This window comes from Ranitomeya variabilis, chromosome 7 (genome assembly GCF_051348905.1).
Source record: "Ranitomeya variabilis isolate aRanVar5 chromosome 7, aRanVar5.hap1, whole genome shotgun sequence".
In the NCBI taxonomy this organism is placed as follows: Eukaryota; Metazoa; Chordata; class Amphibia; order Anura; family Dendrobatidae; genus Ranitomeya; species Ranitomeya variabilis.
Window position 1 is genome coordinate 126,781,391 of NC_135238.1, and position 24,880 is coordinate 126,806,270.

At 42.4% G+C, this 24,880-nt stretch overlaps 1 protein-coding gene across 1 annotated transcript; it reads left to right on the forward strand.

The window, feature by feature from the left end:
* Positions 1-18,733: 18,733 nt before the first annotated feature.
* Positions 18,734-22,034, forward strand: LOC143785475 (gamma-crystallin-3-like). The gene is made up of 3 exons (XM_077274364.1): positions 18,734-18,788; positions 20,317-20,559; positions 21,692-22,034. The coding sequence occupies exons 1-3, from the start codon at positions 18,780-18,782 to the stop codon at positions 21,965-21,967; spliced, it is 528 nt and encodes a 175-aa protein (XP_077130479.1). The 5' UTR covers positions 18,734-18,779; the 3' UTR covers positions 21,968-22,034.
* Positions 22,035-24,880: the final 2,846 nt, after the last annotated feature.

Consider the following 24,880-nt stretch of genomic DNA (forward strand, 5'->3'; position numbering starts at 1 on the left):
GTATTTGAGCCTCATCAGGATCACCTCCACCTTTGGTGTTTAATGTCTGTTGACGAGGGTCTAGATTCTGCTTGGACCTAACTTTGTTTGGCATCGGATCCAGCATGAAAAAAGTTTGGGCATCGGTGAAGATGCTTTCCTCCTTTGGATTCTGTTATTCGTTGGAGTAGACCTTTGATGTCCATGGAATACAATGTGTGAACAGCTCTTCAGAATGACCCATCTGAGATTCCCCACAGTCAGTTGGGCATTTGGAAATATTTGATGCGGGGGGAAACAAGAGTAATTGGGATGCCACCTCTGAGAATTGTACTGTGTGTGATGTTAAGGTGGAGGAAGAGGAGGAGGAGAGGCCACTTGATGTAGCTCTTTCTGAGCCTCATCTACAAAACGTACCGCTGTGCGACTGTCAAAGAAAAGGAGTCCAGTAGGCAGGCCAGTAACAGATGTTGTCACTGGTCTTTAGATGAGATGGTGTTTGTTCAGTTGAACTTTCATTCACATTAACACCTAACTAACATACACGTTAAACGCCAAGTCTCACTTTTTTCCCACTCATGCAGTAAGCAGCCTTCCCCTCTTGTATCCTGCTGCTTCACAACCTTACAAGACAAGACGTGAGCACTACTGAAGGGGGTGTACAGGTAGGTTCCCACACCATACATATAGATAAGAAGAACCTGGCACTCAACTTAAAGGGAACATGTCACCTCAAATTGGTGGGATATGCAAATGCCTTTTTTCCGGTCCGATGGGCGGCGTTTCGTCTTCATTTCTCCATCCCATCCGTCCCTGTTGTCCGCAATATGTTCGAGAATTAGAGTACTTGTCCTCCATAGTTTGCACGTGTGCAATGCAATCTTCGCTCGCGCATGCGCTGTATGCTTTGCCCAGCTGCGGGCAAAGCTGAAAAGCATTACTGCACATGCGCCCGCGCACTATATCCCAGAAGTATTTTGCTGTGTTCTTGGACATAGTGCATGGGCGCATGCGCAGTAATGCGAAACCGGCTTTGCCCCAGTTGGGCAAAGCATACTACGCATGCGTTAGCGAAGATTGCATTGTGCACGCGCAAACTATGGAGGACAAGTACTCTAATTCTCGAACATATTGCAGACAACATGGACAGATGGGGTGGAGAAATGAAGACAAAACGCCGCCCATCGGACAGGAAAGAAGACATTTACATATCCCGCCAATTTGAGGTGACAGGTTCCCTTTAAGTATATGATGCACTTAATTTATTTGTAGTACCAATAAACATTTCAGTCGACAGGGACCTTCATCAGTTTAGCACTGACGTAGTCGATAGAAATACTGTACGTCAGTAATAAATCTGTAACCGCGTAATCTGAATTCTCAGAGTTATGTGTCCATCTAGTCAGATAGAGGGAGATCCGTACTTTAGGGTGAGAGTATCCAATAAAAGATGCGGAGTCCACTGCTTGTCAGAATGGATAGCATATTTTCACAACCTTTGACCCACAGCTGTCAGTCACTTGTCACTAAATGGACAATTACAGTTTATTTTCTTAGATAGTGTGCCTGAACAACACTGTTATGCCTAACAATTTTAAGTGGAAATATAGCCTTCTGATTTTGCCACTAAAACACAGTTTTCGCAAAAACTATTTGGAGTAGCTAATTGCGCCTAGTGGCTGCACCATTAAATTATGCCTAACAATTTTTAAGTGAAAATCTGACCTTATGATTTTCCACTGAAACACAGTTTTAGCCCAAACAATTTTGATTAGCTAATTGGGCCTCATGGCTGCACCACTATATTAGGCCTAGCAATTTTTAAGTGGAAATCTGGCCTTCTGATTTGTCACTGAAACACAGTGTTAGCACAAACGATTTGTAGTAGCTATTGTGACTTCCAGAGATTGCCACATATTTTTTGCTCAATCTACTTTGATTCTGGAAGATCAATTTCACACAGGATAAGTTCTCTTTCAGCAGCAGCACTAGCGCAGGAGCGACCTACCTGTACTTTGACACTGATCAAATAATGCCAGCAAAACAAGAAGTTCACTTTTTAGATATGGTCAGGGACATGTGACTTCAGCAACCAATCACAGAAGACCTTGTGTTATGAAGTTGTAGATGGCTTCTGTGCCCTTATTGGTTGCCGGAATCAACACATACAGTTAAGGTAAAGAGAAAAAAAGCATACGTTGCTGCTGTAACCTCTCCACATGATCATCTGACCTAGACACATCACCTTCCCTCATCAAACTCCTCCTCCAGCCTCCACTGCTCATCATACAGCAGCACAATACTAGCTAAATCAACCAAAAAGCATTAGTGGAAATGCAATGATTAATCGAACTGTGACTGACTTTTTCATTTTCACATGGGTAACAGGAAAAAGTGCACCATACAATTTGTTGTGCAATTTCTTCTGAGTATGCTGATACCCCAAATGTGGAAGAAAACTACTGTTTAGGTGCACAGCAAGGCTCAGATGTTAAAGGGAACCTGTCAGCAGTTTTGGCAGATATAAGTTACGGCCATCACCTTTCAGGGCTTAAATATAGCATTCTATAAAGCTGTATATCTGGCCCAACACCGACATGGAAAAACTGCAAATTAAGTTTTATTATACTCACCTGGGCGGTGGTCTGATCCAATGGGTGTTGCTGTTCTTGTTCCGGCGCATCCCATCTTCTTTTGATCATTGCCTTCCTGCTTGCTTCTTGTGGATGATGCAAAGTACTGAAGTGAAGCAGGTGCCAGAAAAGGTCAAAGAGCCCCAGCACCTGCTCACTGCAGTACTTTACTCTGCCCTCAACAAGGCAGAGAAGTACACCTGTGTAGGAGCACAATGCTGGCTACCTGTGTGGATTATGCAGTGTCACTTCATCCACAAGAAGCAAGCAAGAGGGCGGTGATCATAAGAAGATGGGAGGTGCCGGACCAAGACCAGCGACACCCTTTGGACCAGGCTGGCTGTTATGGACCTGGTGGTTAGGAGCACCCGGAATGACCTAATGGGTAAAACGTAAAACCTGGGACAAGCTCTGAGGAGGTGGTAACTCTACTGACCGCAATCCCTAATCCTATCACACACACTAGAAATAGCCGTGGAGCGTGCCTAACTCTCCCTAGACGCCTCTTCACAGCCTAAGAGCTAACTACCCCTAAAGATAGAAATAGCAGCCTACCTTGCCTCAGAGAAATTCCCCAAAGTAAAGGTAGCCCCCAACAAATATTGACTGTGAGTTAAGAGGGAAGTGACAAACACAGGAATGAAACAGATTTTAGCAAAGGAGGCCAAATCTTTTCTAAATAGACAGAAGATAGGAAAGGGAACTATGCGGTCAGTAATAAAAACTACAAAAAACCACGCAGAGTGTGCAAAAGGACCTCCACACCAACTCACGGTGTGGAGGTGCAACTCTGCACCCCAGAGCTTCCAGATAGCAAGGAAATATCATTATAGGAAGCTGGACAAGAAACATAGCATGTACTGAGAAATATATTCAAAAACCAATGAACAGCAAATGAACTAGCAGGGACTTAGCTTCTGCTGGAGTAGACAGGTCATCTGAGAAATCCAAGAGAGATCTGAACCAGTACTGAGACATTGACAGGTGGCATGAACTAACTATCTGAGCAGAGTTAAATAGGAAGCCAGCATAAGGAATAAACGAGGGCAGCTGAGAAAGCCAACCTCAAAGATCAGCAGTTCCACTCAAAGCCACCAGAGGGTGTCCAAGAACAGAACTCACCAAAGTACCATTCATGACCACAGGAGGGAGCCCGAGAACGGAATTCACAACAGTACCCCCCCTTGAGGAGGGGTCACCGAACCCTCACCAGAGCCCCCAGGCCGATCAGGACGAGCCAAATGAAAGGTACGAACCAAATCGGCAGCATGGACATCGGAGGCAACAACCAGGAATTATCCTCCTGAACCATAACCCTTCCATTTAACTAGGTACTGAAGCTTCCGTCTCGAAATACGAGAATCCAAAATCTTCTCAACCACATACTCCAACTCCCCCTCAACCAACACCGGAGCAGGAGGATCAACGGAAGGAACCATAGGCGCCACATATCTCCGCAACAACGACCTATGGAACATATTATGGATGGAAAAAGAAGCTGGAAGAGTCAAACGTAACGACACAGGATTGATAATTTCAGAAATCTTATAAGGACCAATGAAGCGAGGCTTGAACTTAGGAGAAGAAACCTTCATAGGAACATAACGAGAAGATAACCAAACCAAATCCCCAACACGAAGTCGGGGACCAACACAGCGACGGCGGTTAGCAAAGCGCTGCGCCCTCTCCTGAGACAACGTCAAGTTGTCCACCACGTGAGTCCAAATTTGCTGCAACCTGTCCACCACAGAATCCACACCAGGACAGTCAGAAGGCTCAACCTGCCCTGAAGAAAAACGAGGATGAAAACCAGAATTACAAAAAAAAAAGGCGAAACCAAAGTGACCGAACTAGCCCGATTATTAAGGGCGAACTCGGCCAATGGCAAGAAGGTCACCCAATCATCCTGATCAGCGGAAACAAAGCATCTCAGATAGGTTTCCAAGGTCTGATTGGTTCGTTCGGTTTGGCCATTTGTCTGAGGATGGAACGCTGAAGAAAAAGACAAATCAATGCCCATCTTAGCACAAAAGGACCGCCAAAACCTAGAAACAAACTGGGAACCTCTGTCAGACACAATGTTCTCCGGAATGCCATGCAAAAGAACCACATGCTGAAAAAATAATGGAACCAAATCAGAGGAAGAAGGCAATTTAGGCAAGGGTACCAAATGGACCATTTTAGAAAACCGATCACAAACCACCCAGATGACGGGCATCCTTTGAGAGACAGGAAGATCAGAAATAAAATCCATGGAAATATGCGTCCAGGGCCTCTTCGGGACAGGCAATGGCAAAAGCAACCCACTGGCACGAGAACAGCAAGGCTTGGCCCGAGCACAAGTCCCACAGGACTGCACAAAAGAACGCACATCCCGTGACAAGGAAGGCCACCAAAAGGATCTAGCAACCAAATCTCTGGTACCAAAAATCCCAGGATGACCAGCCAATACTGAACAATGAACCTCAGAAATAACTTTACTAGTCCATCTATCAGGGACAAACAGTCTCCCCACTGGACAGTGGTCAGGTCTATCAGCCTAAAACTCCTGCAGCACCCGCCGCAAATCAGGGGAGATGGCAGACAAAATCACCCCCTCTTTGAGAATACCAGCCGGCTCAGGGACTCCCGGAGAATCAGGCAAAAAACTCCTAGAAAGGGCATCAGCCTTCACAATCTTAGATCCCGGAAGGTAAAAGACCACAAAATCGAAATGGGAGAAAAACAACGACCATCGAGCCTGTCTAGGATTCAACCGCTTGGCAGACTCGAGATAAGTCAAATTCTTGTGATCCGTCAAGACCACCACGCGATGTTTGGCTCCCTCTAGCCAATGACGCCACTCCTCAAATGCCCACTTCATAGCCAACAACTCCCGATTTCCGACATTATAATTACGCTCAGCAGGCGAAAACTTTCTAGAAAAGAAAGCACATGGCTTCATCAAAGAGCCATCAGAACTTCTCTGAGACAAAACAGCCCCTGCCCCAATCTCAGAAGCATCAACCTCGACCTGGAAAGGGAGTGAAACATCTGGCTGACGCAACACAGGGGCCGAAGTAAAACGACGTTTCAGCTCCTGAAAGGCCTCAACGGCCGCAGGGGACCAATTAACCACATCAGCGCCTTTCTTCGTCAGATCGGTCAAAGGCTTAACCACACTAGAAAAATTAGTGATGAAGCGACGGTAAAAATTAGCAAAACCCAGGAACTTCTGAAGACTCTTCACAGAAGTAGGTTGAGTCCAGTCATAAATGGCCTGAACTTTAACAGGGTCCATCTCGATAGTAGAAGGGGAAAAAATGAAGCCCAAAAAGGAAACCTTCTGAACTCCAAAGAGACATTTAGACCCCTTCACAAACAACGCATTAGCACAAAGGACCTGGAATACCATCCTGACCTGCTTCACATGAGACTCCCAATCGTCCGAAAAGACCAAAATATCATCCAAATATACAATCATGAATTTTTCCAGGTACTTTCGGAAGATGTCATGCATAAAGGACTGAAGCACAGATGGAGCATTAGAAAGCCCGAATGGCATCACCAGATATTCAAAATGGCCTTCGGGTGTATTAAATGCTGTTTTCCATTCATCACCCTGTTTAAAACAAACAAGATTATACGCCCCTCTAAGATCGATCTTGGTAAACCAGCTAGCCCCTTTAATCCGAGCAAACAAATCTGAAAGTAAAGGTAAAGGGTACTGGAATTTATCCGTGATCTTATTGAGAAGGCGATAATCTATACAGGGCCTCAAGGAGCCATCCTTCTTGGCAACAAAAAAGAACCCCGCTCCCAACGGTGACGAAGACGGGCGAATATGCCCCTTCTCTAAGGACTCCTTTACATAACTCCGCATAGCGGCATGCTCTGGCACTGACAGATTGAAAAGTCGCCCCTTAGGGAACTTACAGCCAGGAATCAAATTAATAGCAAAATCACAGTCCCTATGAGGAGGCAGGGAACTAGACTTAGGCTCATCAAATATATCCTGGAAATCCGACAAAAACTCAGGAACTTCAGAAGAAGGGGAAGAGGAGATTGACATCACAGGAATATCACTATGTATCCCTTGGCAACCCCAACTAGTCACAGACATAGATTTCCAATCCAGCACCGGATTATGTACCTGTAACCATGGAAAACCCAGCACAACAACATCATGCAAATTATGCAACACCAAAAAGCGAATATTTTCCTGATGTGCTGGAGCCATGTACATGGTCAAATGTGTCCAGTACTGAGGTTTATTCTTGGCCAATGGCGTAGCATCAATCTCCCTCAAGGGAATTGGGCTCTGCAAAGGCTCCAAGGAAAAACCACAGCACCTGGCAAAGTCTAAGTCCATTAAGTTCAGGGCAGCACCAGAATCCACAAATGCCATTACAGAAAAGGACAACAGTGAGCAAATCAGAGTAACAGACAAGAGAAATTTAGGCTGTATAGTACTAATGGCAACAGACCTAGCGACCTTTTTAGTACGCTTAGGACAATCAGAAATAGCATGAGCAGAATCACCACAGTAAAAACACAGCCCATTCTGACGTCTGAATTCTTGCCGTTCTGCTCTAGTCAAAGTCCTATCACATTGCATAGGCTCAGGACTCTGCCCAGAGGACACCGCCATATGGTGCACCACCTTACGCTCACGCAAGCGCCGATCAATCTGAATGGCCAGAGACATTGATTCGTTCAAACCTGCAGGTGTGGAGAACCCCACCATAACATCCTTAAGGGCTTCAGAAAGACCTTTTCTGAAAATAGCTGCCAGAACATCCTCATTCCATTTTGTAAGCACAGACCACTTTCTAAATTTCTGGCAGTAAATTTCTGCTGCTTCCTGACCCTGACACAGAGACAGCAAGATTTTTTCTGCCTGATCCACAGAATTAGGTTCATCATAAAGCAGTCCGAGTGCTTGAAAAAACGCATCTACATTGAGCAATGCAGGATTCCCTGGCTCAAGGGAGAATGCCCAGTCTTGTGGGTCTCCACGGAGCCGAGAAATAACAATCTTCACCTGCTGAACGGAGTCACCAGAGGAACAGGGTCTCAGAGCAAAAAACAATCTGCAATTATTTTTGAAGTTCAAAAATTTAGATCTATCCCCAGAATACAAATCAGGAATAGGAATTCTAGGCTCAGAAACCAGAGTCTGGACAACATAATCTTGGATATTCTGTACCCTTGCAGCGAGATGATCAACACGCGAGGACAAATCCTGAACCTCCATATCAGTACCCAAATCCTGAACCACCCAAAGATTAAGGGGAAAAAAAAAAAAGACAAAACAAGCTACAAAAAAAAAAAATGACTCAGAACTTTCTTTTCCCTCTTTAGAGATGTATTTAACACATTGTGGGCCAGCTGTACTGTTTTGACCTGGTGGTAACAGAGCAGCACTGATATGATCTGGTGGGAACGGAGCAGCACTGATATGACCTGGTGGGTACGGAGCAGCACTGAAATGACCTGGTGGGTACAGAGCAGCACTGATATGACCTGGTGGGTACGGAGCAGCACTGAAATGACCTGATGGGTACGCAGCAGCACTGATGTGACCTGGTTGGTAAAATAGATCATGGACTAGCTCTGAGGAGGTGGTAGCTTTACTGACCGCAATCCCTAATCCTAACACAAACACTAGAAATAGCCGTGGGACGTTCCTGTCACTCCCTAGACGCCTCTTCACAGCCTAAGAACTAACTACCCCTCAAGATGGAAATAGAAAACTATCTCGCCTCAGAGAAATTCCCCAAAGGAAAGATAGCCCCCCACATATATTGACTGTGAGTGGAGAGGGAAATGACAAACGCAGGGATGAAAACAGATTTTCGCAAATGTGGCCAACTCTGACTAGATAGACAAAAATAGGAAAGGCACTGTGCGGTCAGTATATAGAACCTAAAAATCCACGCAGAGATTACAAAAATAACCTCTACACCGACTCACGGTGTGGAGGGGCAACTCTGCTTTCCCAGAGCTTCCAGCTAGCCTGAACATTTCATAATGACAAGCTGGACAAAAAGAGACATATCTTTAAACTGAACAGTAAGTACAAGAACTAGCAAGAACTTATCTTATGCTGGCATGGACAGGCCATCAGAGAGATCCAAGTAGAAGACTGAGTCTAACCTAGAAAAACATTGACAGCTGGCATAAATTACAGACCAGAGCCCTGTTAAATACCAAGGCCAAGGGAGCCGATTAGTGAAGTCAGCTGCCAGGCCAAACTCCAGGAGCAGCAGTTCCACTCGAACCCACCAGAGGGAGCCCAAGGGCAGAACTCCCAAAAGTACCATTCACAACCACAGGAGGGAGCCCAAGAACGGAATTCACAACAGGGGAGGGCATACTCGTCAGCGACGTCACTGTCACAGGGCCCCTCATAGTACGTAAAAGTGTGTCTGCCGGTGGGAGGCGCCCCCGCCGTCAAACACAACGCCGTACTTTGAGGGGCCCTGTGCCAGTGCCAATGCGAACGAATGGGCCACCCCCTGCTTGCTCAGGATCACAGCACTTGCAAAGTTGAAATACTGACCTCTCCCTGCTCCACCACCGTGATGAAGTCCGCGTTTCCTGGGCCCACGAAAAACTTGAGCCAGCCCTACCCCCCACAACTTTAGCCAAATTACCCCAATTTTCAATGCCTAACTATTATTATAATGTAAATTAAGATTCACAAGCTTAAGTGACACGAATTGATGTTTTTGACATTAAAATGGGCACTGTTGGTGTTTTCCTGTCCTCCACTCACTGCTGACTTTGCTTCCCCATTGACTTACATTGGGTTTCGTGTTTCGGTCGATCCCGACTTTGCGCGATAATCGGCCGATTTCACTCGACTCGACTTTTGACAAAGTTGGGTTTCACGAAACCCGACTCGATCCTAAAAAAGTAAAAGTCACTCAACCCTAGTCATAAGTATTCAGACCTTTTGCTCAGACACTCATATTTAAGTCACATGCTGTCCACTTCCTTGTGTTCCTCCATGAGATGGTTCTACTCCTTCATTGGAGTACAGCTGTGTTTAACCCCTTTACCCCCAAGGGTGGTTTGCATGTTAATGACCAGGCCAATTTTTACAATTCTGACTACTGCTCCTTTATGAGGTAATAACTCTGGAATGCTTCCATGGATCCAGGGTCTAAGGGGTAACGTTTCTCCTTATGGAGAGTGACATACCAGCTGGCTTGTCAAGGTAAGGAGGCTTATTCGCCGTGCAATGCTCCTCTGGGAATTTAAATATGCAAATTGCCTCTGCTGAAAAAAAGAGGACTTAACTCTATAGCGCCACCTATTGGAAGTAGCGATCCTACAAGTCACAATCAACCCTTTAACGAGTCGTGCAATATGACTTAGGATAAAAGCCAAATCAGTATCTCAATTCGCAGACACGTCTGCGAATTGAGATACTGATTTGGCTTTTATCCTAAGTCATATTGCACGACTCGTTAAAGGGTTGATTGTGACTTGTAGGATCGCTACTTCCAATAGGTGGCGCTATAGAGTTAAGTCCTCTTTTTTTCAGCAGAGGCAATTTGCATATTTAAATTCCCAGAGGAGCATTGCACGGCGAATAAGCCTCCTTACCTTGACAAGCCAGCTGGTATGTCACTCTCCATAAGGAGAAACGTTACCCCTTAGACCCCAGTCCAGAGCCTCTCACCTAGCCAAATCAGTTCTCATGCTTCACACTGACGAGGGCCAACAGCCGGAAACACCGTGTCTGCGAATTGAGATACTGATTTGGCTTTTATCCTAAGTCATATTGCACGACTCGTTAAAGGGTTGATTGTGACTTGTAGGATCGCTACTTCCAATAGGTGGCGCTATAGAGTTAAGTCCTCTTTTTTTCAGCAGAGGCAATTTGCATATCCATGGATCCAGTGATTCTGATATGGTTTTCTCGGGACATATTGTACTTCATGATAGTGGTAAAAGTTCTTTGACATTACTTGTGTTTATTTGTGAAAGAAACAGAAATTTGGCAAAAATTTAGAAAATGTCTCAATTTTCCAACTTTGAATTTTCATGCCCTTAAATCACAGAGATATGTCACACAAAATACTTAATAAGTAACATTTCCTACATGTTTACTTTACATCAGCACAATTTTGGAAACAATTTTTTTGGTTAGGAAGTTATAAGGCTTAAAAGTTGACAAGTGATTTCTCATTTTTACAACACCATTTTTGAAGTCATTTTGATGGGTCTATATGATAGAAAATACCTAAAAGTGACACCATTCTAAAAACTGCACTCCTCAAGGTGCTAAAAACCACATTCAAGATGTTTATTAACCTTTCAGGTGCTTCGCATAAATTTTTGGAGTGTTTTAAAAAAAATGAACATTTAACTTTTTTTCACAAAAATTTACTTCAGATACAATTTTATTTTACTTTACCAAGGGTAAAAGGAGAAATTGAACCCAAAAAGGTGTTGAGCAATTTGTCCTGAGTAGGTTGATACATCATAATGGGGTAAACCACTGTTTGGCACATGGCAGAGCTCGGAAGGGAAGGAGCGCCATTTGACTTTTCAGTCCAAAATTGGCTGGAATTAAGATCGGATGCCTTGTCGCATTTCAGAGAGCCCCTGATATGTCTACAGTGGAAACCTCCACAAGTAATACCATTTTGGAAACTAGACCCCGTAAGGAACTAGATGTGTAGTGAGCACTTTGAACCCCCAAGTGCTTCACAGAAGTTTATAACGTAGAGCCAATTTTTTGTGAGTACACTGATACCCCATATGTGGGAGTAAGCCACTTTTTACGAACATGACAGAGCTCAGAAGGGAAGGAGCGCCAGATTTTACTGTTATGGTTTGCAGGTGCCATGACCCACTGGGAGAGCCCATGAGATGCCAGAAAAGCAGAATCCCCATAAGTGACCCCATTGTATGAACTACACCTGTCAATGATTCATCTAGTGGTGCAGTGATCATATTGGCACCATGGGTGTGTTACAGAATTTTATACCATTGGGCAGCCATGCGGAGAGACTCGGGAGGAACGAAGCGCTATTTGCCTATTCAAGTAAATGGGTCTGTGCACATGTCAGTATGTTTCCATGGACCATGTGTCCATTGGCAAAACATGCTGAAATGTCCGTTTTAAGGCTATGTGCACACGTTCAGGATTTCTTGCAGAAATTTCCTGAGCAAAACAGGACATTTTCTGCAAGAAATCCGCATGCATTTTTCTCGCATTTTTACCGTATTTTTACCGCATTTTTGGTGCGTTTTTTTGCGGATTTTTCCGGAGGTTCCCAATGCAATAATATAGCGGGAAATCTGCAAAACATCTGCAAAATTAATGAACATGCTGTGTATTTTTACCGCGATGTGTTTTTTTCGCGGAAAAAAACGCATCATGTGCACAAAAATTGCGGAATGCATTCTAAATGATGGGATGCATAAAGTATGCGTTTTTTCACGTTTTTATAGCGAAAAATGCAAAAAAAAGCACGAAAAATCGGAAACGTGTGCACACAGCCTTAACCCCTTAAGGCCCGAGGGTGGTTTGCACGTTAATGACCGGGCCAATTTTTACAATTCTGACCACTGTCCCTTTATGAGGTTATAACTCTGGAACGCTTCAACGTATCTTGGCGATTCTGACAAGGTTTCCTCGTGACATATTGTACTTCAGGATAGTGGTAAAATGTCTTCGATATAACTTGCGTTTATTTGTGAAAAAATTGGAAATTTGGCAAAAATTTTGAAAATTTCGCAATTTTCCAAATTTGATTTTTTAAGCCCTTAAATCACAGAGATATGTCACACAAAATACTGAATAAGTAACATTTCCCACATGTCTACTTTACATCAGCACAATTTTGGAACCAATTTTTTTTTGTTAGGGAGTTATAAGGGTTAAAAGTTGACCAGCAATTTCTCATTTTTGCAACACTATTTTTTTTAGGGACCACATCTCATTTGAAGTCATTTTGAGGGGTCTATATGATAGAAAATACCCAAGTGTGACACCATTCTAAAAACTGCACCCCTCTAGTTGCACAAAACCACATTCAAGAAGTTTATTAACCCTTTAGGTGTTTCACAGGAATTTTTGGAATGTTTAAATAAAAATGAACATTTAACTTTTTTACACAAAAAATTTACTTCAGCTCCAATTTGTTTTATTTTACCAAGGGAAACAGGAGAAAATGGACCCCAAAAGTTGTTTTACAATTTGTCCTGAGTACACCAATATCCCATATATGGGGGTAAACCACTGTTTGGGTGCATGGCAGAGCTCGGAAGGGAAGGAGCACCATTTGACTTTTCAATGCAAAATTGACTGGAATTGAGATGGGACGCCATGTTGCGTTTGGAGAGCCCCTGATGTGCCTAAATATTGAAATTTCCCACAAGTGACACCATTTTGGAAAGTAGACCCCTTAAGGAACTTATCTAGATGTGTGGTGAGCACTTTGACCCAACAAGTGCTTCACAGAAGTTTATAATGCTGAGCCGTAAAAATAAAAAATCATATTTTTTCACAAAAATTATCTTTTCACCCCCAAGTTCTTATTTTCCCAAGAATAAGAGAAGAAATTGGACCCCAAACGTTGTTGTGCAATTTGTCCTAAGTACGCTGATACCCGATATGTGGGGGTAAACAACTGTTTGGGCACATGGCAGAGCTCGGAAGGAAAGGAGCGCCATTTGACTTTTCAATGCAAAATTGACTGGAATTGAGATGGGACACCATGTCGCGTTTGGCGAGCCCCTGAAGTGCCTAAACATTAAAACCCCCACAAGTGACACTATTTTGGAAAGTAGACCCACTAAGAAACTTATCTAGATGTGTTTTTAGAGCTTTTAACCTCCTCACTACAGTTTTTAACACGGAGCCGTGAAAATAACAATTCTTTTTTTTTTCACAAAATGATATTTTAGCCCCCAGTTTTGTATTTTCACAAGGGTAACAGGATAAATTGGACCCCAAAAATTATTGTCCATTTTGTCCTGAGTACGCTGATACCTGAAATGTGGGGGGGAACCACCGTTTGGGTGCATGACAGAGCTCGGAAGGGAAGGAGCGCTATTTGGAATGCAGACTTAGATCGATTGGTCTGCAGCCGTCACGTTGCATTTGCAGAGCCACTGATGTACCCAAACAGTAGAAACCCCCCACCAAGTGACCCCATATTGGAAAATAGACCTCCCAAGGAACTTATCTAGATGTGTTGTGAGAGCTTTGAACCTCCAAGTTTTTCACTACAGTTTATAACGCAGAGCCGTGAAAATAATTTTTTTTTTTTCCACAAAAATTATTTTTTAGCCCCCAGTTTTGTATTTTCCCAAGGGTAGCAGGAGAAAATGGACCCCAAAACTTGTTGTTCAATTTGTGCTGAGTACGTTGATACCCCATATGTAGGGGGGAATCACTGTTTGGGCGCATGGCAGAGCTCGGAAGGGAAGGAGCGCCATTTGGAATGCAGACTTAAATGGATTGGTCTGCAGGCGTCACGTTGCATTTGCAGAGCCCCTGATGTGAAACCCCCATAAGTGACCCCATATTGGAAACTAGACCTCCAAAGGAACTTATCTAGATGTGTTTTGAGAACTTTGAACCCCCAAGTGTTTCACTACAGTTTACAACGCTGAGCCGTGAAAATAAAAAATCTTTCTTTCCCACAAAAATGATTTTAGCCCCCAAATTTTTATTTTCCCAAGGGTAACAAAAGAACTTGGACTACAAAAGTTGTTGTCCAATTTGTCCCAAGTACGCTGATACCCCATATGTTGGGGTAAACCCCTGTTTGGGCACACGGGAGAGCTTGGAAGGGAAGGAGCACTGTTTTACTTTTTCAATGCAGAATTGGCTGGAATTGAGATCAGACGCCATGTCGCGTTTGGAGAGCCCTTGATATGCCTAAACAGTGGAAACTCCCCAATTCTAACTGTAACCCTAATCCAAACATGCCCCTTACCCTAATTCCAATGGTAACCCTAACCACACCCCTAACCCTGACACACCCCTAACTCTAACCTTAACCCTAATCCCAACTGTATATGTAATCCAAACCCTAACCCTATATTTAGCCCCAACCCTAACCCTAACTTTAGCCCTAACCCTAACTTTAGACCCAACCCTAACTTTAGCCCAAACCCTAACCCTAACTTTAGCCCCAACCCTAGCCCCAACCCTAACCCTATCCCTAACCCTAACTCTAACCCTAACACTAGCCCTAACCCTAACCCCAGCCCTAACCCTAGCCCTAACCCTTGCCCTAACCCTAACCCTAGCCCTAACCCTAGCCCATACCCTAGTCCTAATCCTAACCCTAGCTCTAACCCTAGCCCTAACCCTAACCCTAGCCCTAACCCTAGCTCTAACCCTAGCCCTAACCCTAACCCTAGCCCTAACCCTAGCCCTAACCCTAGCCCTAACCCTAGCCATAACGGGAAAATGGAAATAAATGCATTATTTTAATTTTATTATTTTTCCCTAACTAAGGGGGTGATAAAGGGGGGTTTGATTTACTTTTATAGCTTTTTTTAGCGGATTTTTATGACTGGCAGCTGTCACACACTAAAAGACGCTTTGTATAGCAAAAAAGTTTTTGCGTCTCCCCATTTTGAGACCTATAATTTTTCCATATTTTGGTCCACAGAGTCATGTGAGGTCTTGTTTTTTACGGGACGAGTTGTCGTTTTTATTGGTAACATTTTCGGGCAGGTGACATTTTTTGATCGCTTTTTGTTCCCATTTATGTGAGGCAGAATGACCAAAAACCAGCTATTCATGAATTTATTTTGGGAGGGGTGTTTATACCGTTCCACGTTTGGTAAAATTGATAAAGCAGTTTTATTCTTTGGGTCAGTACGATTACAGCGATACCTCATTTATATTTTTTTTATGTTTTGGCGCTTTTATACGATAAAAACTATCTTATAGAAAATATAATTATTTTGGCATCGCTTTATTCTGAGGACTATAACTTTTTTATTTTTTCACTGATGATTCTGTATGGCAGCTCGTGTTTTGCGGGACAAGATGATGTTTTCAGCGGTACCATGGTTATTTATATCCGTCTTTTTGATCGCATGTTATTCCACTTTTTGTTCGGCACTATGATAATAAAGCGTTTTTTTTTTGCCTTGTTTTTACGGTGTTCACTGAATTGGTTGACTAGTGGGACAGTTTTATAGGTCGGGTCATTACGGACGCGGCGATACTAAATATGTGTACTTTTATTGTTTTTTTATTATTTAGATAAAGAAATGTATTTATGGGAATAATATTTTTTTTTCTTTATTTAGGAATTATTTTTTTTTTTACACATGTGGAAATTTTTACTTTGTTCCAGGGGGGGACATTATAGATCGCTGATCTGACAGTTTGCACAGCACTCTGTCAGATCAGCGATCTGACTTACAGCGCTGCAGGCTTACCAGCGCCTGCTCTAAGCAGGCGCTTGGTAAGCCATCTCCCTGCTGGACCCGAATGCATCCCCATGGCCATCTTGGATCTGGGCACCTGCAGGGAGAGGAGGTAAGAGACGCTCAGAGCAATGCGATCACATCGCGTTGCTTCAAGGGTCTCAGGGAAGCCCGCAGGGAGCCCCCTCCCTGCCCGATGCTTCCCTATACCGCCGGAACACTGCGATCATGTTTGATTGCAGTGTGCCGGGGGTTAATGTGCCGGGGGCGGTCCGTGACAGCTCCTGTCACATAGTGCCGGATGTCAGATGCGATAGTCAGCTGACTCCTGGCCGCGATCGGCCGCACTCCCCCCGTGAGTGCGGCCGATCGCATATGACGTACTATCCCATCACTGGGAATTAAGTCTCAGGTCACCTTGATGGGATAGTATGTCATATGGGATTAAGGGGTTAATGTCAGCACGGGCCACAAAACATCCAGCACATGTGCATACACATGGCACACATGGATGTCATCTATGTGACATGCATCGGCGCTGGGGAAGAGGTGTTACAGTAAGCACTGTTCCCCGGCGCCGGGTGCTGAACACTCTCCCCTGCCGGTGATCGGCACAAGCAGGGGAGAATGATTCTTCCCTGCTTGTGCCAATTGCTGGTACAGCAGGAGAGAATGATGAGAGCCGTGTTCAGCACCCGGCGCTGGGGAACAGCGTTTACTGTAATGCTTATACCCTGGTGCCCGTCCTTGTGGTTCTTATGCAGCACACGCATGCCACACGTGTGCCGCAAGTATTACACACACAGAAACTGACATCTCCAGTATCGGAAATCTCAAGACGCGTGAAAGAGGCGTTATAGTGGGTTTTTATATTTGGCTGCTGTCACACACTAAAAGATGCTTTTTATTGCAAAAAATAGTTTTTGCAGCACCATATTTGGGGAGCTATAATTTTTCCATACTTTGGCCCACAGTCACGTGAGGTCTTGTCTTTTGCAGGACGAGTTGACAATTTTATTGTTACCATTTTCGGGCACATGACATTTTTTGATCGCTTTTTATTCTAATTTTTGGGAGGCAGAATGAACAAAAAAACAGCAGTTCATGAATTTCTTTTTGGTGGGGTTTATACATTCCGTGTGTGGTAAAATTGATAAAGTGGTTTTATTCTGCGGGTTAGTACAATTATAGCAATACCTCATTTATATTTTTTTATGTTTTGGCGCTTTTATAAAATAAAAACTATTTTATATAAAAAATAATTATTTTTCCATCACTTTATTCTGAGAGCTATAACTTTTTTATTTTTCTGGTGATGGAACTGTATGGCAGCTTGTTTTTTGCAGAACAAGATGATGTTTTCAGCGGTACTATGTCTATTTATATCTGTCTTTTTTATCTCGTTTTATTCCACTTTTTGCTTGGCGGTACAATGATAAAGCATTGTTTTTTGCCTTTTTTTATGGTGTTCACTAAAGGGGTTAACTAATGGGACAGATTTATAGGGCGGGACATTGCGGATGCAGGGATATCAAATATGTGTACTTTTATTGTTGAGATTTTTTTTCATTTAAATATTTATTTATTGATAGATTAAATATTGATTTTTTATTTTTTATTTTTTTTAAATATTTTTACAATTATTTAAATTTTTCTTATTTCATTCTATGTTTTACACTTTGTCCCACTATGGGACAATCATTTTGCGCAGGCTTAAACGTTAAACTTCGGGGTTTATACCGGACTAAGTGTCTGGTGCTGAACTCTGAACTCAGACTTCTCTCAAAAGTCCGTTTTAAAGTTTGTAGTTCCGAGGGGAAGCACAGGACGAGGTAGAGAGAGAACACAGAAATGAGCCAACCCAAACTTAAAAGTTAGACAGTTAGAGTTCAGTGCTACACGCTGAACACAATATTCTCTGAAAAGTCCTTTGTAATGGTTTGAGATCCTGGGAAAGTCTGCGGGGATAGAGATACAGAGAGCAAGGAGCTTTTCCAGCTCAAAAGTTTGGGTCCCCATTGTTTTCAATGAGGTTCAGGTTCAGTTTCAGTTTTGGGTACAGTTCTGGTCCCTGAGCAGAACTTTTAAATATGGTTTGGGTTGTGTCCAGAACCCGAACTTCCATGGGTCTGCTCATCCATAAGAGAGAGGGAGAGTGAGAGAGAATTGGATTGAGAGAGAGCTCCCCTATAGATTTCATTGGAGTTTGGGTTCAGGTTCATGTTCTGGTAAAGTTTTGGTACACGAACGAAACTTTGAACTAAAGTTCTGTCTGGTACCAGAACCCGAACAAATTTCTATTAACAATTATTGGTTTCCTTCCTACATACTGTTTTTATCGAATGCTTATAAATAATATCCTGATGTGACCTGAAAGTCCAGGCTGTTTGGCAGTGTATGCAATTTCTGTCTAGTACAACAGAAAGACTTCAATAGAACATAGAGCAATTAATGCAGATCATTGTAATAGTTGAAAAGGCTGCAATCCAGCTTCTAGTAAATGTGCTTGCATTTCTTTCTTTAGAAAGATTTTTCTAGACAAAAGTTCAATGGGGATTTCATAGTCCAATTAAACCATTACTGTCTGGGTATGCTGTCACAAGCACATTCAGCACAAAAGCTGAAAAAATATACTGTATATTGTAATCCAAATGACAAAAACAAATGGTTAATTTATGCAAATCCCAGTTTTATGGTTGTACAGTTAAATAGAAGATAAACGCACACCATAAACGTACTGTGGACAGGTTGTGAAATCTACTCAAAATGGGGAAGGTGAGTTAGAGAATATTTTTAAATAGCATTATTTAAAGGATTAACTTAATAATTTTTAAGTGTACACCAGATTACTTTTGTAGACCTTAATATTCATAAATCACCAGGTTAGCAAAAAGGATGAAAATGAATAAGTACTCTTAATATTTCACCTACAGTAACCTTTTATCTAAATCCAGATACGCCTATGTAAAGAGAATCTGTCAGTAGTATCAAGCCTCATAATAATTATTAATTTCTCTTAGTATGTAAATGAGCAGTTAAGATCCATGGGCGGGATATAGATCTCCAAGAGACTCTGCCTTCAGAGTGTATTTTAAAGGAAAGACAGTGTTACCAATGTGATACCTGTAGATCAGTAAATAGACATTACATGTCTCACATTGGTAACTCTCCCTTTTTAATATAAGTCTAGAGGCAGAGATCTTAACAGTTTATTTATATATTAAGAAAAAAAACCATAGATTTCTCTTGAATAAATATAGAATCGCAGATATCAAGGGATCACTTTATTCAGCTTTCTGTTATCCATATGCCTATGCAGACAGCTTAGGAAATGGTTGATCCTAATGATATATTCCCTTTAAATGTACAAAATGTCTACCATAATTAACAGTAAGCAGAAAAACAAATATTTCAAAGAAAGTAAGGAATTAAAAAGAAATAGATATGAAACTTTTTAATATACAGAGCATAAACATTATGTGTATGAAGTTTCAAAGTACGGTAGGTGTTCCAAAAACTTAGCCATGTCCCCCTCTTCCTCCCCACTGTCCTGTGTCCGGCTGGCTGTGAAATTGCTGGCTGTATCACTAGTGTCTACAGAAGGACAAAGCATTCTTAATCCCCACCCCTTGGCTAAACCCCACCTCCTACAGCCCACCACCAGCAGAAAATAATGAAAAAAAACAGAATAGCAGATTTTATCACCGTGTCTTCTCCAGAATTTTTACAAAATAGGTTCTGTAGACTAATAAATAGTGAGGACAATGATAGTTCTTGTCTTCTTTACCTTATTTCATGGCTTGGTGTTCCTTTTAAATTTAGTTTTTTACTGCTTACTGCAAAAAACAAATTAGTGATTTAATTATAAATTCTTTTATTATTCAGTCAAAAACATATTAAAACATTTTTCAATATTATTTTACATTTTCTTTCATGAAATGAGAAATTGCATTTTATGGTATTGTAAAATGGTGCGTGATCATTGAAGATAATATTGGCAATCTAAATGCATTGCTACACAAAGTTAAACACAGCACCGAGGAAATGTGTGAAAACATTATTTATGTTCAAAATGGGACAGGAGGACCTGATAATTGTGTGTCCCCGATATCTCTTGGTTAGTTCCCCACTCTCATGTTGTAGGGTCTAAAGAGAGGGAGCCGCTTCTTACCAATGATTGGAAAGGAATTCCTTCTTCTTTCTTTTCATTGGCCCCAGCACTGACACACAAACTAATCCTAGCACAAAAGTGTTTATTCTTCTCTACAAATAATGACAACTATAAAACTTCCCATCTTAACAGATTATCTTTTATGAAGACAAAAACTTCCAGGGCCGCTCTTACGAGTGCAACTGTGACGCTGCTGATCTACACTCTTTCTTCAGTCGCTGCAATTCTATCCGTGTGGAGAATGGAAACTGGATGATCTATGAACATTCTAACTACAAGGGACACCAGTACTTTCTAAAGAAAGGAGAATATCCAGATTATCAGCAGTGGCTAGGTTTCAATGACTCTGTGAGGTCGTGTCGATTGACCCCACAAGTAAGTTATTTTTCTTCCACATAATCTCCCTGCTTTTCAATACAATTTGTCTATCTATCAACTAGATTTCTTAGTCCCTCATTAAAAAATATTTTAGGGCTGAGCTGCGAGTCAGGAATGCACCTCTATCTTTACCTCTTCATCCTCATAGGTCCACTATCATTATCATAACCCTCTGTCACTCGTCTATGAAACAGACTTGGGGCGTGGGCGGTGTACCTGTCATGTCCTGAAATGTGCTCTAATCACACCCTAGGCATTTAGATTGACAGCCAGCTATGCAGCATGTTTGTGCAGCAATGTTGGTGCAGAGAAGAGAACACTGCCATTCTCACTGTATAGTGAGTGGTGAATGTCCCTCTGACTGGGAGTGAGTGGCCACAGGGAAAATACAAGTTCCTTTTGTCTCTGTAGCCACAGCACCAGGAATGCCACCAAACATATTAACACTATATATAAACCAAGAAACTGGAGTGCTATACAACATCATTAAAAAAATATCATTTTTTTTATTATTAACATGATTTAAAAGACATATTTCATATCTGACATAATGAAAGGTTCCGCAAGGACAGAGATTAGAAAAGACCCAAAAAACCCTGGTATTTACCAGAGTTTATCGAGTTTGTTCATTATAACTAACATTATCTTTTTTCTAATATGTTGATCGCTTACCACTATCCACTGTGATTGTACACTGACTGTTTGTCCATCCCAGGTTTTTTGGGGCTCTTTTCTAGGCTCTCTGTTCTTGTGCAACCTTTCACTATGTTGAATATGAAATATGTCTTTTAAATCATGTTAATAATAAAAAAAACATTTTTGAAATTTTTAATGATGTTGTTTAGCACTCCAATTTTTTGGTTTATATATATGATAGGAGTTTACAACCAGTGACTTGTCCTAATGTAATAATATGTGGGGGTACACAAATAAATACATACCAATGTTCCCAGCCATAGTAAGTGTTAAATCACTTTCTGTGAGTCTATTTCCATATTAACACGATATTTGCAGGTAAACAGCATTTCTGGACATGACAATTTCTCTTTAAGAACTCAAATATGTTAGGGTAAACTTTAAATTCATTAAGCTCGAGCACCAAATTACACAAAGTTATTCTGTCTTTTAGCATCGTGGCACATTCAGAATTAGGGTTTATGAGAAAGAAGATTTTGGAGGTCATATGATGGAATTCACAGAGGACTGTCCACATGTTCAAGAGCAGTTCCGTTACAATGATATCTACTCCTGCAGCATCCCAGAAGGCCAGTGGATCTTCTATGAAGAGCCCAGCTATCGAGGAAGACAGTACTACCTGAGGCCTGGGGAATACAGAAGATATTCAGAATGGGGAGCAAGCAGTCCCAGAGTTGGCTCCTTCAAGAGGGTTCTGGATCTTTATTGATGTCTTTAAGTGAAATATGAAACACAGTTGTAACAAGAAGGAATAAAATCAGTGTTGTGATCTTTAATATATGCAGTTTAATTTCTTTAAAAAATGAATAACTGTCTCAATATGTTAACAGATTTACAAAAATATCTACTTTTGAAACTTATCTATTCTTTTTGATATTTTGATATGGGGGCACATTCAAAATCTTTTCCCAGCAGTATTTCCACAAGCCATGATGCTTTATAAGGAAGAAAGCATAGATACAAAATATCAAAGGACATCCACTTACAGCTGCTTAGTTTAATACTTCTATATAGATAAGAATCTTTTGTGTGTAAGTCACACAGTTACATGCAGTACACCACAATAACTTACAGCCTATAAGTTATACCCCAATTTTAGATCAGGTGGGCACCAGGCAAAGTAGTAGTAAGGATACAAGTATGAAAAAACCTTCTTAAAGATGCAACTAAAACAACCTTTTGAAAGGGTTATCCACTGGTTTATGACAACATCACAAGAGTTAAATTGGCCTTAAAAAGTAAAATAACAAACATATACAGTAGTTTGACATTGTTATCCTTCAATATTTCATAGAGCGATAATTTGCTCTGATAAGTTACTAAAAGGATGCAGAAGATCAGTGTTAATAATGTTGGGCAACTACTTTGAGGCACTGTACCAATAAAGGATGAGCCGTACCTGTTTGGTACATAACTATATTGTTTTTTAATATTGATGAGTGAGCAATAAAATGCTTGGATGTTCAGTGCTTGAATCGAGCACATTGTAATGCTCAAGTGCTCGTTTCGAGTAATGATCAAAATGGAAGTCAATGGGAAACTCAAGCATTTTTCCAGCAGACCCTACCTGAAGGTATGAGGGAAGGGGTGGAAAAATTACTGAAATTGATGGAAACACCACTGAAATGGAATGAGAACCGCAGGAGGAAAACCCCACTCCAAGGTCATGGCTGGGAACAATGTTGTCAGATTATTACGCCACTTTTGCGGACTGATAATAAAACACACAAAACCAAAAATAAAATGGATTTTACAGGAAAAAAAAGTTGGGAAACATTCTCTTGTGTAATGACTTGTATATAAGGCAAAAGAAAAATGAAAAGAAAAAAACTCCATCTCTCTCCATATTTCCCTGTAATTGTTAGCAATAAATAATTAAAAAAATGAAATTGGGTCCCCTTATTTTTAATAACCAGCTAAGGCAAACCATACAACTGATGTCTGATATTATCAGGCTGGTGAGGTTCATGGTTATTGGCCCCTTCTCAGTCGAAAAATATCAGCTCGCAGCAACCCATTAGATGCGCCAATACTGGCACGCTGTCTCAACCGTTCCCGATTGACCTGTTGCGGTGGCAATCGGAGTAATGGGATTTAGGGTTAATGACAGCTGTGATTTGTCAAAAATCACAGCTGGCTTGAACTCCTGGGATTAGTAATGGAGAGATGTCTATGAGACACCTCCATTACTAACTCAGTAAGAAAAAGGAACAAAGCAGACACAAAACTCCTTTATTCACAAAAAACAAATGTCCTCAATCTCCTTTTTATTAAAAAAACAAATCTCGTGCAGTTCCAAACTAGTCCAGTGATTCCACGATGTCCCACATCGTTTGACATAACGGCGATTCTGCTGAGTCACGCACACTGCTGGACTGCCAGACTGCACTCTGCGTGACCCAGCAACTGTGAGACCAGTAACCTTAAAGGAGACTTTAAGGCTACTGGAGCTCCCAGCTGCTGGAATACCTTGAGGTTGTGAACGATGGTAGCCTTAGTTCACAGCCTCCAGGTTTCCCAGCAGCTGGGAACACCAGTAACCTTAAAGCCTCCCTTAAAGGCTCCCTTAAGGCTTCCTGGCCTCACAGTTGCCGTGAGACCTGGTGGCTGTGATATCTGGTAACCTTGTCTCCTGGAAAAAATGTGAGGCCCAAAAAAATTAAGGGAGACTTTAAGGTCACTAGAGTTCCCAGCTACAGGGACACCTTGAGGTAGTGAACTTTTGAAACCTTAGTTCACAGACTTCAGTTTACCAGCAGCTGGGAACTCCAGTAATCTCAGGGCATATGCACATGATCAGGAATTGGCAGCACTTTGGAAGCAGTGCAGTGCGTCCAAAGTGCTGCTGGCTTTTGAACGTAGGTGAATCCGCATGTGTTCACTGAACCGTGTGGATTCATCACGTTCAATACATTGTATGGGTGAAATTTATCTTGCTGAGGCTCACGTCTCCACAAGATAAATAGACAAGCTGCGGTCTGGAGAGACGCGCCGCATATTCATCTCCGTAGGTGTCTCTGGACAAATGGTGGGCAGCCATTATGCTGTAACATCTGGACAGGGCCGGCGTCAGCACGCGGCGCACCCGGGCAAGTGCCGGGGCCCTGGCGAGATGGGGGGGGCCCATTTATGGTAGTACACTCACTACATCCCTGCTGTGTGTGTGACTGTCTGTGACTCATCCGACATCACCCCCGGCGCCCGACGGTGCCTCGGCTGCAGGGGGCACAGTCAGAGCTCTGTCTGAGGCTGAGCCGTTTCACCGGCGCCTGGCGCTGCGCAGCTGCAATAGCAGCAGCAATACTCACCTCTGCCGGCCCCCCTCACCATGGATACACTCACAATACACTTCCGGGCGACGCTGGGTCATCTCCTGTTACTTCCGGTCGGCTCATCATCCTAACAGCAAGAAGACAGAGAGAGACCCACATCGTCCAGCTCCAGCGTCTGCCATCCAGGACATGAGGACAGGTCCAGGTCAGCAGCGGCAGGCGGCAGCGCCAAGCAGGAGAAGACGAGCAGCAGCTGCAGTGAGGACGGTGCACCCTCTCTTGCTGTGTCCACAATGAGGGCGATGGACGGGCCAGCGAAGCAGTGAGTGAGTCAGTGACTCGTCTGCACT

What these genes read in the sequence shown, in the direction of transcription:
- LOC143785475 (XM_077274364.1), top strand. An exon ending in CGTGTCGATTGACCCCACAA is followed by an intron (nt 20,560 to 21,691) that starts GTAAGTTATTTT and finishes TCTGTCTTTTAG; the next exon opens with CATCGTGGCACATTCAGAAT.